Genomic DNA, 13,217 nt, shown 5'->3' on the forward strand with positions numbered 1-13,217 from the left:
AATCCTCTGAGTCACGAGTAGTCGCTGCCTGTGGATAATGGGGTTGGATGCTTGGGAGATGTTCCACGTCCGGCCTGGTGTCGGGGGCAGGGCGGCCCCTCTGGGCCGGGGGCCGGCGCTGGGTGATGAGTTTGTGACACATCAGCACAGGCCTGGAAGCCCTTCCGGGGACCTTTGCTTCGGCTCAGCCTGCCTGCAGCTCATACCGGAATGGCATTTCATCCCTGGGTATAAACACGTCTTTAAACAGAGCTGCTAATGAAAAATATTTGTGCAAATGTGTTAGGCAACGTACTGAGGTTGGTTTTTACAATATGCTGGTGGCCCAGTAATACATGATAGATCAAAACGCAGATACTTGACAAGGAGTGTCGTTTCATGTTTTCTCAGGGAGTTGTGTTTGTTTTATGAAGTCGGGCGTGGGTTGTGTCCGTGGGCCTCTGGCGGGAGAAGCAGCCTTTGGCACAGCGCTGGGTATGTGCCTTGCCCTGAGCAGGACAGCGACATGGGCCCTGCTTCAGCAGTTGCTGAAGTAGATGCCTTTGCCTTAAACACGTGGTTGAGCATCAGAAATTGGAATCTCTTTTTCTCTTTAGGAAAACAAACTTGAGTCTGGAACATCAAGATATTTCAGATTTGTCTGTGCCAAGTGCTTTGTCCAGCACGTGCCTGTGCTGCAACAATCAGTCCAAACTCTAAAGTGTAGATATACCATTGAAATTTGTAAGAGCATTTCCCATTTTATATTTACATGAGTAGAAAAGTAAGGTAGGCTTCTTCAAACAGAGCTATAGATATGCCAGTACCTGCAACTGAATAGCTACTCTGGGAAAGTTTAATTTTTGGGGGGCCTACTTGCATGAACAACAGAAGGTACTGACCAGTCTTTTAAATGCACACAAAGTGAAGCAAAAGAGTTTCATGTGAAAAGCTAAATTGCAGGCACAGCTATAAAGGAATTGGCTAATGGTAGAGCAAAAAGTGGTAGCAAAAATCTCATTTGGATATATTAAGCTGTTCTTGTGTTTGCATACTTTATGTACTTGAGAAATTTAATTTCTGTGCAAACTTTTTTTAACAAACTCTGTGTGCTAACTTTATTATACTTATCACAGAATCAAAGTAAAAAATCAAAATGATAATTGTGATATCCCTCATCAGCCTGTCCTAAGTAGATGGTTTCAAATTGTGATGCTGTAACTTAGGTGTATTGCCAGTATTTCCCCTATAAAAATTTAAATCATAAGCACAATCTTTAGTTAGAGAAAAAACAACCAAATAAAATTCTTGCTGAATAACATTTTTGATAGACCTTTAATCAAGACTTTCCAAAGTTCAGCCAAGAAGGCTCTATAATTTTCTTTTGCCTTGCAGAGAAATGCATCGCCATCCTTTATTGCCATTGCCAGGAAAGAGAGGCTGCTTTTGATTTTGATCAGCATGCTGTACTGCCTCATCCTCATGAGGGATTAGTTTCTCCTAACACTTTTTGTTACAAATGTCTGAAGTTCTGACCAATTTCACCGCTCAAAGGAAAGGAACTTTCTCCTCCTGAGGCCAGAACATCCAAAGCATTCACTGTGTAGCACTGGCCTTTCCCCAGCTTTCATTTTGATTTCTCCTGTTTATTTCTTTTGGGAGAAGGAAGTGGGACTGGGAACTATGCCTCATTAAAGCATTTTACCTTCCTGTACAACTACTTTTAGCTCTTGAAACTAAACTAATTTAGTACTGGCGTGAGTCTGAACAAGACACTCCTGTCAGCAGAGCTCTGGACTGTGATGCTGATCCTGAGCAGAGCCTTGCAGATATCATTATGGTAAGGCTTTGAATGCTGTAGACAATGCCCAAGGTAAATGCATGCTTGGAAAAGCAATGGTGCATCAGTTTGGTTGCCTTCCATTATGCAGTTGCACAGCTAAAATATCTAGAATTTTCCACTAATTAAAATACTAAATTCACCAAGGTTGTTATGTGGGCATTGAGCTCTCCAGAGTATGTTCCTCTGTTTCCCTGTGGTTAGTGAATTTTTCAAACCTTCCTTCTGATGATGACTATAATTATAAAAATTTGAGAAGGAGGAATACTGATGAGTGAAATATTGGAATAGCACTGACTAAAAAGAATTATAGCTTGGTAGAGCATTGGGTAATGGTATTTTTTGTTTTATATTTCTGGTTTTCCTGTTGGCTTGAGAGTTTTATATCCAAGAAATAATTGATTGTATATGTCTCTACATAATCCTGGCATAGCTTGTACTGGTACAAATATGAAGATATTTGTGCTTATCTCAAAGACCCTAACAGTTATCTGAGTTCAAAACAGAATCATATGTGCTGCAAAGTAAATTTTTAGGGGGAAAAATGTCATTTGAGAAATTAGTCCTGTTCTTGAGGGCAGTGTCTTTCAAACCAAAGTTCCATGATTGAAAAACTGGAAATCAAGTGAATCTTGGAATCATAGAATCATGTAGGTTAGAAAAGACCTTAAAGATCATTGAGTCCAACTGTAATCCTAGCACTACTAAGTCCATCACTAAACCATGTCCCTAAACAACATATCTACACATCTTTTAAATACTTCAAGGATGGTTATCTTACTTGTTTTCTTGTTAAAACATGAGTTTAGATTAGAGAACTGAATTTCTAATGTTACCATTTTGTTTGATTTTTATTTCACTCTTGGCAGAATAATAGTTTATATCTTACTGGTACTGTAATGCAGCATTTTCAGGACCAGTTTGGGAGGGATTGGTGTTCCAGAGCAGAGGCTGAGTTATGAAAAGTCTCTGAGGTGGCACAGTGCAAAAACTAGGACATGCCTTCCTTTGGAATGGAGTATGGAAGCATGGGCATTTGGCTTCTTGAGGTTTCTGCAAATTCAAGTTTTTTATAGTCTTAACTATACTTGTTGCCCTGATAATTAATTTGAATTTCCTTCCCACTGAACAGAAGACTACAGGAAACTTTAACAGAGTTCTGTACAGTTGGCAGTAGTCAGTGCAGTGGTACAGTAGGTAAATCTCCCTGCTTCTGACTTCACCAGATGTGAAGGTGCATCAAAGAAAAATACTTACAGTAGTAGGACAGGGAGACCAAAAGAGTTCAAGGGTAGAAGTGGGGGCAGATAGAAATCAGTATTAATTGTCCTTATCTCCAGTATTGTTTTGGCTTTAGTGAGTAATGGCTGAGAAACATTGGGGGAGGTCAGAAAATTGTTCCCAAAAAATTGTGGTGGAAACTATGTTGTATGTTGAACTACTGAGACAGCAGTGCTATTGTCATTATTTCATCCCTTTAAAAAACAATACTACATTTATATAAGCTTTAAAACACTTGGTTATGGATTAGAATCATTCCAGGTTTTTGTAGAACAGATGTTATTTGAGATTATAACAAGAACATATATATATATTATTCATTGTTCATTTAGTTTTAGGTAAGACAGGTAAAATTGTCATAAAAGTTCGCTGGTCAGGACCTGAATTTTACTTGCATGTCAGTTTGCTAATGATGGTATGAGATGAGGAAGAATAAATAGTTCTTTGGGTCCATTCACCTTGTTTGAAATAATAGCCTGAATCATGTAAGCAAATAAAGTCTGCCAGGCAGTTTATTTATTTTTCTAAAGAAGTTGAACTCTGAAGCCAGAACAGACTGTCCTAATGGAATGGCTTGGCTTAATAAATTATTGTATTTTAAGCTCCTGAATGCCAGTCTTTAGTGCCACTTTTGTGAACAGATTTATTTTGCTAAGCTGTAAATAATACTGTCGGCAAAACCACTGCATTTAATTTAATAGAACAGTTTCGTAGTCCTTGAAGTGAAAATGTCCTAATTTTAGTGCCATAGAAATTTGTATTGTATGTAAGTTGGTCATATGTCAACTTGTATAAGTACGTGCATATTCAACTGGCTGTTCAGAGCTGCAGTTAGGTCTGTAGTCAAAGTATCTGTGAGGTCATGTGGACAATATTCAAAGCAATGTTCCTTTGAGGGGAGAAGAAAAAAACCCACATCCAAGACAACCTTGTAGCAGAAAGAATTTGAAAATTGAATCTAAGGTAGTTGGTGTGATTGTTATTATGCACTAAATGAGAACATTGTCATCCATGGGAAGAGCAGAGATGTAACTAGAATCAGGACAAAAGCCATCTGACTCCATTCCTGTCATCAGAGCAAAGCATGTAATTAGGATGGCTTTTTCATCTGTTTTGTCATTGCTAGGGGAGGAAGAGCTCTGTTCTGTTAGTGTTGGAAGGGCCCTACAGGTGAATCTGTTTACTTTAGTCACTCCAGTTTTAGTCTCAAATAGATGTAAACTGTATGGGTATTATATTCAAGTAAGCCCTAAATATTATAATTTTATACTTGGCCTGGCTAAAACTTTAGTTATCATCGTTCTTATAGTTTGTTAACAGATCTCAAAATTTTAAACTTAATGTCATTGGTATGTTAGGTACATTCCTTCTCACATCATTTACCTTTTACCATATACCTCAGTTTCTCAAGTTGTAGACATTATTTCCATACTCGTTAAGTATAATTCACTAATTTCCTTACAGTTTTTTAAAAATTCATGAGTTTTATTTGTACAGCGTAAAGTGTGGTTTTGCTTTCTTAGATGTCTCTGCATTTTCTAGTTTTAGTGTTCCATTTATACTGTCCCAGATAGTTAATGATTATGTTAAATGCTGGAACAGCTGAGACATCCAGCTAGGCAGTAATTGAAAGAGTGGGATTTGTTGACAGCCTGGGATGATTTTGGCTTGTATGTATTTCAAAATTACTAGATGTAACATTTTGCAGTACTGGTTGTTACTGAGGTGTCCTTTGGTCAGCACAATTCAACCTCTGTAGTTTACATGGCTGTAAGAAAATGCTGGGTACCAGTGCATTTGATACTATGGAAGTTGGTTGTGGATCTGATTCCTTGTGTTTATCCCCTCACTAGAAATAAATGCTCAAAGGGGTTTATAGCCAGCTGTATGATACCGTACTCTGAAGAATTGTGTTGTGCTGACTATGATCTTTGTTTCCTACACTTGATTTTTTGCTGCAATTGTTACTTCACTGATGCTTCAGTACGGGAAGCTTTACATTTGCTTTGAAATATATAGTGTTAATTCTTGTATCTAAGTTAAAACTACTAAATTCAGCATAATTGACAGATCAGTGCACATACTTAAAAGGCAGTAATCTCAATTGTGGGTCAGACTTGTTTCTCTGGACAGATACTTTAAATTTGGATATACTATAACTTTAGCTATATTGTTAACACTTTGATGGTGACTTTTTGTCAAGGCTAGCTTAGTTAGTAGCTATCTGTTAGATTTTTTTTTTTCCACTTCTATTTGATACTCTGAATTTTAGGTTATGAGGGAATTTATGTATAGCTTTCTCAACTGTTTTGTGAGGAACAACTTTCTGGAACTAGTCAGGAAGTTAGCAAGCAAAAATAAGAGCCTCCCCAAAATTAAGAAAGCTTACAAGTAGACCATATTTAGAAGTGGGGGGAAGGGAGTCACACAAAACCATTTGGTTTAGTACCTTGAGTTGTCATAAGATGGTCTTTCTTTTCACTTAAGCATCTTGTGAGTTTTCAGTACTTTCCCAGATACCTGTAGTTGATCATGGAAATTTTTGTTGTGCAAGAAAGCTGAACTTGCCCACACTTAGTAAAATATAAATTCCGCAAAGCAATGGAAGTGAACTAGTTGTGTTTCTCTGTAAGTGGAAAGTACACTTGAACTATATATTGGGATGTGAACTGCATGTTTGACCTATCTGATTGTGTGTAATTCATGACTACCCTTTGCTTGACCTCTGAGATATTTCCTCTGCTAAGGGGAAGCCCCTGGGACTGACTGTGGGTAAACAGAGCAGACTTTCAAAGCGTGTTGGAGCCAGAAAACAGTAGAGTGGTCCTCTAACAAGAGGTGTGAGCACACTTTGACAGGTGGAGGAAGTCTATAATGAAGTTGCTTGTGTTTAAAAGTTAAGAAAAAAATTACTGTGCTAGAGGGTCCTGTAACGGGTTTATTACTCCATCTTTGTATGCACCTATTGGGAGACACATATAGGTCCCTCTGAAAGTACAGAATCATAGTGATAATAGCTCTTTCATGGAAAAAATAAGATTTGCTTTTTCCTCTAATTTTTACAGTGTTACTAAGAAATAAGTTTGTTCTAGTCAATGTCTCTTAAAAATTTACTGATCCTACTCGTTCAAGGAGCTGCTCCTTTAGAAAGAACTCTTTAGTAACTGAAGGTGAGCAGTTTAGAATAGGAAATGAAAGTCTTGTTGATGCGCCTTGTAGCAGGAAGGCACACACTTATATTCATGTACTCTGACTTCTAGATTTTAGCTGTATATGAATTTTCATAAGACACCAGTTAATGACTTTTTTTCCTACACTTAACAAAGTGTATTAGAATCCAATGAATTAGTATATCTTAGTAGGGTGTTTTCCTTCTATGAAATTGTATTTTGAGTATCTCAAAGCTTCAGTTAGGGATATTGCATTTACTGGGACTGAGATAATGAATAGACCACATGCAGTAAACAAATTCATATATAGGTTCCTCTTATCACGTGGTTTTAAGTGGAGACGTTAACCCTCCCCTCCTTTTTTTCCTGCACATAGAGCTCAACAGAGTAATTTCCAAAGAGAGATTGATTCTAGAGTCCTAGTTAATGTGCTGTTTTATTCATAATATTGTTGTATTTACTTCAGCCTGCTCTACATATTCCTAAGCAATTACAATTTTCCATTTGCTCTTAAGAAGTGCTCAGGGAGAGTACATAGGGATTTAACTCAACATGTATGTCTAAACCATATGGAAATATTTTTAACTGGACTTGGAAGAGTACATATTTAATTTTTTCCCAGTTAGTTTTTTTAAAAGTATGGCGAAAGAATACATGCCCTGCCCATGATCTAAACATCAGTTTGAATAATGTGAGAGAGATGCCTATTGATAGGTCAGGAAGATGAATGATAAAATCATCAGACACATGACTCTTGATCATAGCAATATACATTTGGAAGTACTGACTGGGATAGATTGGGGTGATTGTGTAATTAGTAGAAATGGCTTCCCTTGTCAGAGCACCTCCCACTGGTCATGTTTCCTATCTAAAGGTGCTGAAAGAGCAAACAGTTCCATGGCTAAAGTACATCTATTGTCTATGCTTAGAGATAGTCATGAAGACTGGAGAGCTGGGGTGGCCAGGGCAGGAAAGATGGGGACATCTTGTTAAGGCATGTTCACAGCTAAAGCTGGCAGAACTGTTCTTCAAAGTGGAAGAGGAGGCCAGGATGTCTGCGAGAGCAGTTGTTGTTTAAGAGGCTGTGCAAGTAGAAGAGAGGAAGGGAACCAGCCTTTTATTTTAAGGGTGCTATGGTGGCTGAGTGAGCATCTAATAAGTCGAAGAGGTTACTCTTACAAGCAAACAAGAAAAGGGGGTTGAGTGCAGGAAGAGCTTGGAAATTGCTTGAGGTCTTGCTCTCTGGCCCTCTTCTCAGGCAGAGGGATGTTACAGAAACATTAGAGTCTTGCATTTTACCTGTGCTTTAGAAAGTAAGTGGATAAACAGAGAACTTTGAACACTTTTTGATTCAGTATATGGCTTTCATCAAAAACATCCTTTTTTGTGATCCCTCTTCTGGCTGATACTGGCATTTGGCATTTGTGCACTCTAGCAGCTTTATTGCAGGATGTGCCTGGGAGGTGCATGTTTATAGAGTCCAGTTAGTACTGACCTGTTGTTGGTGATCCAGCTAATGCTGTCTCCAGTGCCTGTTCCCTAGTTTGTCTCACTTCAATTCCTTATTTCAAAATATCTGTTGTGTCTGTCATCTGTGCACCCTGTAACAAAGCTTCAGTGGTATCACAGTTCTCATGTAAATGACAATCCATACCACAGCTGAGTGATAATGTTACTCTCTTGTTTAAAGTCCACAATGCTAACTTTCTGGTTTTCTTCATCCATTGCGGAAATGTGGGACAGTACTGCCTGTACAGGCCTTTTGCCTTTACACTGTAGATCAGTAAGGCTTGGGAGAAGGACTATACCTTTATTCTCTTACCCTGAGTGAGGAGCACAGTCTGCTTTCCCCACTATCAGTTGGAACTGCAGAGCTTGTATGTGGTGCCTTTGTGGTCCCTGAGGAGTTTTGCTGGAATAAGAGATCCTGTGTTCTAAATGTGGTTTTTTGAATGAATATCTTAAAATATTCAGCTGTACATCTGTCTTAAAATGTTAATTAAAAGCATGGAAGCCAGGAAGATGTATGTGAGAATCAAGTGAACAGGTATACGTTTGACTTTCTTTCACCATTTTTCTCAAACTGTCTCTATCTCGCGGCTTTACAAAGGAGGCAGAAATGAAGTCTAGATAGAGCTGCTTAAAGTGTTGGGCTTGAAGGAATTCAGCATAAAATGAAAAAGCTTTCAGAAATGATTGATGATCAAAATAAAGTTGAATTTAAATTTTTAATCTGAGATCTTGATGCTGACCGTACTGCACATTTGGGAGCCAATAAAGTGCTCAAAGCACCTAATTTGAAATAAACATGCACAGTTTCTCAGGCGTGTGTGGTATTCAGCTAAAATGATCACATCAAACAGGGGTTTTTTTAAGAGTTTCTCTGATGGGAAGGAGGTCTGAACTGGCTTTAAACTTGCGAGTTGTTGAATATGGTTTATAAATTATTGCTATGAATGTAAAGTTCATGGCATCAGATTATTATTAAGCAACTTCTTCATGCCTCTACTGAAATATTGTGTACCTTGATGTATTTTTTAAATGTCTGATGATATTTTAATTTATTTAGATATGTAATCAGAATTTCTTTTGGCAGGTTATGGGATTCCATTGTCCTGGGTCTGCTTTTCTCCCTATATCTGGAAATCTGCTGTTTAACAGGAAGGATGTGTACTTAAATTAGCGATATACTTCATTACATAAAAGCAGACAAATAGGAATTCGAACATGTAGGCATTATGTCTGACATTGATCTTGTACTTGTCACCATGCTGTGTCACATTTTTTGCTATTTTAAAATTCACTGCCTCCCTTTAAAAAGGCTGTAGGAGCAAGTGCTGAATTTTGTTACCAGGTTGACTTTTAAGAGTGAAATGTCTGCTGTATCAGTATTTTTTCCCTTTAATTTACAGCTGAATTAGTGCATTGAAGCCGTTTTCCTCTTCAAAAAGGAAACCCATACCTATTTGAGCCTTAGAACCTTTCTGAAGCAGTATAGGGTGAAGTGTATTACCTGTTGCAGCATGATTATGATTTTTTTTAAAAAGAAACCACTTATTTGCAACACCTTTACAGTTTGTTTTGCTTTGAGAGGACAAAGTCTGACAGGAATCCCACCTGTACTGTTGCTTTTAGCCACCACAAGCCTTACAGTTACCCTCTGGGAACTGAACTGGCTAAAATACTTCAAGAATGAATACACAGATCTCTTGAGAAATCACAGTCTTTGTGCCCCAACACAAGTAGTGTACAAGTACATGTACAAGTTGTCTTGTAATGTCAGTGCTGAGCCTCTGAGTACTTCTGCAGATGATCCAGAAAGGAAAAGCAAGAAAATAGTCAAGTGCATAACAATCAGTGGTGAAGTATAAACAGAATAAAAATTTGCAAGTATATTGTCTCCACAATAGCTTCTTTATCACAAATAAGCCTCGCTCTTCAGTTTTGTAATCTGTATCAACTTGAAAGTACTCCCTAATTTTAAAAAGTCATTTAGGTATCTACCATTAATAAAAGATGAGGAATGGAAAACTCTGGTACCATGAAATATTCCAGACTTCCATTATACTTCTTTCCTAGAACTGTGCCTCTTCTAGTGATACCTTATTCCTTTCTCAAATAGCCAACACACAGCAAAGCCAATGCCCTTAAACTGTGACTTATTATTATTCATTAGACAGAGCTGCCAGTGAGGAATTGTAAGGGACGTAATCTGCTTTCATCAATGCACAAGTGTAACAATACTTTTCATGCTCATTGAAAAGAGGCTACATCCAAAAGAATACAACTACCTGCCAAGTTTGGTAAATGGTATTAACATAAAAAATAATATATTTTTCACTTAGCTATTTTTCTAAAGCATTCTTCCTCCCTTTCTTCAAAAGAACCGTTTTTTCCCAAGTCATGTACAGGTTGAATCTGAGTGTTCCAACAAATAGCTGCTGTTTGGGTTTCTTTCCCTAGCTGGCTGTTACTTCACATGTGGCATCTTTGTAAAAGAGCACTTGTGTACCAGGCTGGTACTGAGCTTTCTTCGTAAAAATCGGCTTATCCCAAAAGAGCACTATAAACCTAGCTTGTGTCTGAATTCACTTTGCTCTACTGATGTGACATGCTTGGAAACAAACCTTCAATGAATATCTTTGTTTTAAAATATTCTTTTTGTAGTCACCTAAAAGCTCTTTATCTGAGATTTAATTATTAAGATATATTAATAAACCCTCACGTTGACAGTATTCCTGTACAGTATGCTGTGCAGGGTAGAAGTGAAGCACAGAAAATAAATAGCTATTTCATGGTTGTGCATGAGTAGAGTTTGTTACTACGCATTTCTGATTCTATGCTGTTTCTGTGTGAGTGTGAAGTGGGGAGTCTTGATTGAGTTTAATTTAAGGCAGTCAGTGTGGGAAAAGAGGCTTATTAAAGGGAAGTGAGGAAACAGGAGTGTGACTTACTGATCTGAACTGCTCTTCAGAGAAGTCTCAATTCTCAGTGTAGGCAGATTAGTCTGGCCCTCGGAGGGAAGATAGAGAATGAAGAGAGGTCCTAAATTATTTAAATGCAAACTGCACCCTTCTGGGAAATGCGCAGCTACTGAGTTTTTGTTGTGGAACTGGAAGTAGGCTACTTTCAGAGCACTGTGTCTGTTCTACTTTATTTAAAACTCCAGCGCCTATCCTTGTCTGTTTTTACAAATGCTACTACCAACTGATTTCCACTCATCCCCAAAATGCCTGTTCTCTTCTGCTCATTAGAAACACAGTCTGTTGTGTATTCCAGCTGTTGTTTCAGTGAGTGGATGCAGAGTGCTTTAAAAGGTTTAGTGATGATCAGCTGCTGCCACTTAAAGACCTCCTTCAGACAAGCTACCTTTTTATTGGAAGCAGAGGTAGAACATTTTTTATCATGGACTACTGTATTGTGTGTGGAATCTCTTACATTTAGTAACAAGAAATTTGCAATCAAGCCTTTATGTTGGAATACAAGTAGAAATTTTTTTTCTTGAAATTCTTATTAACTGGATTTCTGGGACTGTTACTCTTTTGCCAAATGTAGAAATAGTCCAAAGTGTTTGGAAGTTGTGGGGAATATACAGCTGTGCACAACTGTTCATATGCTGAGTAATCCATAAAAAACAAGGCTTGAATTGATAGTCACATCTCCAGTTAATAATGAATACGCTCAAACTAAACAACTGAAGTGGCTTTTGTAGTATGGGGTTGCCAACTGGATGGACAAAGGAGTTGGCAGTTATTCTGTAACTTGACCCTCATTCATCTGGTTTTTGTCTGAATGATTCTTGGCAGGGATTTCCTCAGAGAAAGAGTCAAAACATGTTTTTGTATGTTATCCCATATATTTCATAAGTTTTTTTTAGGAAGCTGGAGTGCAGAAAAAAAAGTTGTTTAAAACTATTCTCAGGAAGGAAGTTTATGACTCATGTAAATATGTAGTGAGAATGTTTTTTTGGTCAAGAAAGGCATAGATGAGAAGAGCTTATGTCAAGGCAAGAGTGGAGATAAGGTGTAGTAGGTTTAGGGATAGCATGCTGGAAGGTAATTATAAATATGAATGTCAGAGTAAATGGTGATAAGGCTTTTGGAAATACCTGTTAGATGACATTCTCTTGTCCAAGGTGTTCATTCCTCTTAACTATGTTTAAACCTCTCTTCCTGTTTGTGCTTTTGTCATAGGAAGCCTGTCCTAGAGTGAATGCGCATGTACCTGTGTACACATTAACTCGTAGCTATCAGCTTTTCCCTCCCTGGGGGAGCTGGTGGTTAGGTAAGGTGTTTAAGTACTGCAGTGTGAAGCTCTCTGTGTTTTCTTGGTGCACATCCCTGGGTCTGTGGAGCATGTGTCTGTGAAACTCCTTTCTTAGTTCTGCTGATTGGACTGGCGGGTGGGTAAGCCTGAGGACACGGGTGTTGGAAATCAGCAGCCTCATGCTGGCCGTGTTGAGACTGAGGGAGAGGGTATGGTTCCAAGTATGGCCCTGTTTCAGTGAAAGGAGGAAGCTTATTTCCTTGTCATTCATCTCCATAGGGCTTTTTCATTAAGTTGGTAACATTAAGGAGTAGTGAGTGGGCCAGTTCACACCTCTGTAAATTTGCCCATTTCAACTACCTAACTTGGAAATCTGTTTGTTCTTTTGAATTGCAGTGAAAGTACATTGAAAACGCAAAGGTTCAGAGTGCAATGAGACACCAAATTCGTGTTTATTTGACCCTGAGATAAACAAATAAAGCACATATCATGAATTTCATAGACATTTCCCATTTCTTGCAAAATATTTCAATTGAAATGATGGTTCTGCTATACAGAACTACATGGATGTGGTTGATAGAGGGTCAGACAGGAATGTCTGTGCACATTTAAGAAGGAAAGCTGGATGTAGTTCAAATTTTGTGTTACATAAAAGAATGAGATAAAGCTGAAGGATTGCACTTTGTCTCTTCTTGCATGCTTAGAGCTACAGTAATGTAATAAAACTTGGGATTTTGTGGCCCATACAATGTGAGACTTTTTCTTGTTGACTCCTGGGAGTAGGCACAGAAAGTGTATTTAGGGTGACACAAACAGCCTTTGTACACTGGCATCTTCATGTAATTGTGATCCTTAGTTTTTGTGACTAATACTTGCCTTGTAAAAAGCCAAAATCATAATCCATACAGCAAATTGGTTGTGTGTCTACTTTAACACATTTAAAGTTTTTCCAAGGTTAGTTTATGTGTCTCAGGGATTTAGTTTGATAGCAGAGAAATTACACAGTTATGTGTTTTGAAGCAAACTTTGTTGTGTTCTCTTTGACCAATGTTATATATACTATGGCTGTCTTGAGGTTGTGCTGTACTTTGCTGAATTGCAGCTGCCTAAACTGGCTATTAAGTCAAATGCTTATTCAGGTCTACAGAAAGGATTAATTTTTTTTTGCAGCATTTTGCAGT

At 38.0% G+C, this 13,217-nt stretch overlaps 1 protein-coding gene across 1 annotated transcript in view; it reads left to right on the top strand.

Annotated features, from left to right (window-relative positions):
- Positions 1-8,002: 8,002 nt before the first annotated feature.
- LRP12 (LDL receptor related protein 12) overlaps positions 8,003-13,217 on the top strand; it is a 39,514-nt gene continuing 34,299 nt past the window's right edge. The window contains exons 1-2 of the mRNA XM_027692344.1: positions 8,003-8,097; positions 12,084-12,172. Of these exons, the coding sequence (XP_027548145.1) occupies positions 8,003-8,097; positions 12,084-12,172 (184 nt within the window). The remainder of the gene's footprint in view (positions 8,098-12,083; positions 12,173-13,217) is intronic.

Source organism: Neopelma chrysocephalum, unplaced genomic scaffold (genome assembly GCF_003984885.1).
Source record: "Neopelma chrysocephalum unplaced genomic scaffold, ASM398488v2 Primary Assembly neopelma1_86, whole genome shotgun sequence".
Taxonomy (NCBI): Eukaryota; Metazoa; Chordata; class Aves; order Passeriformes; family Pipridae; genus Neopelma; species Neopelma chrysocephalum.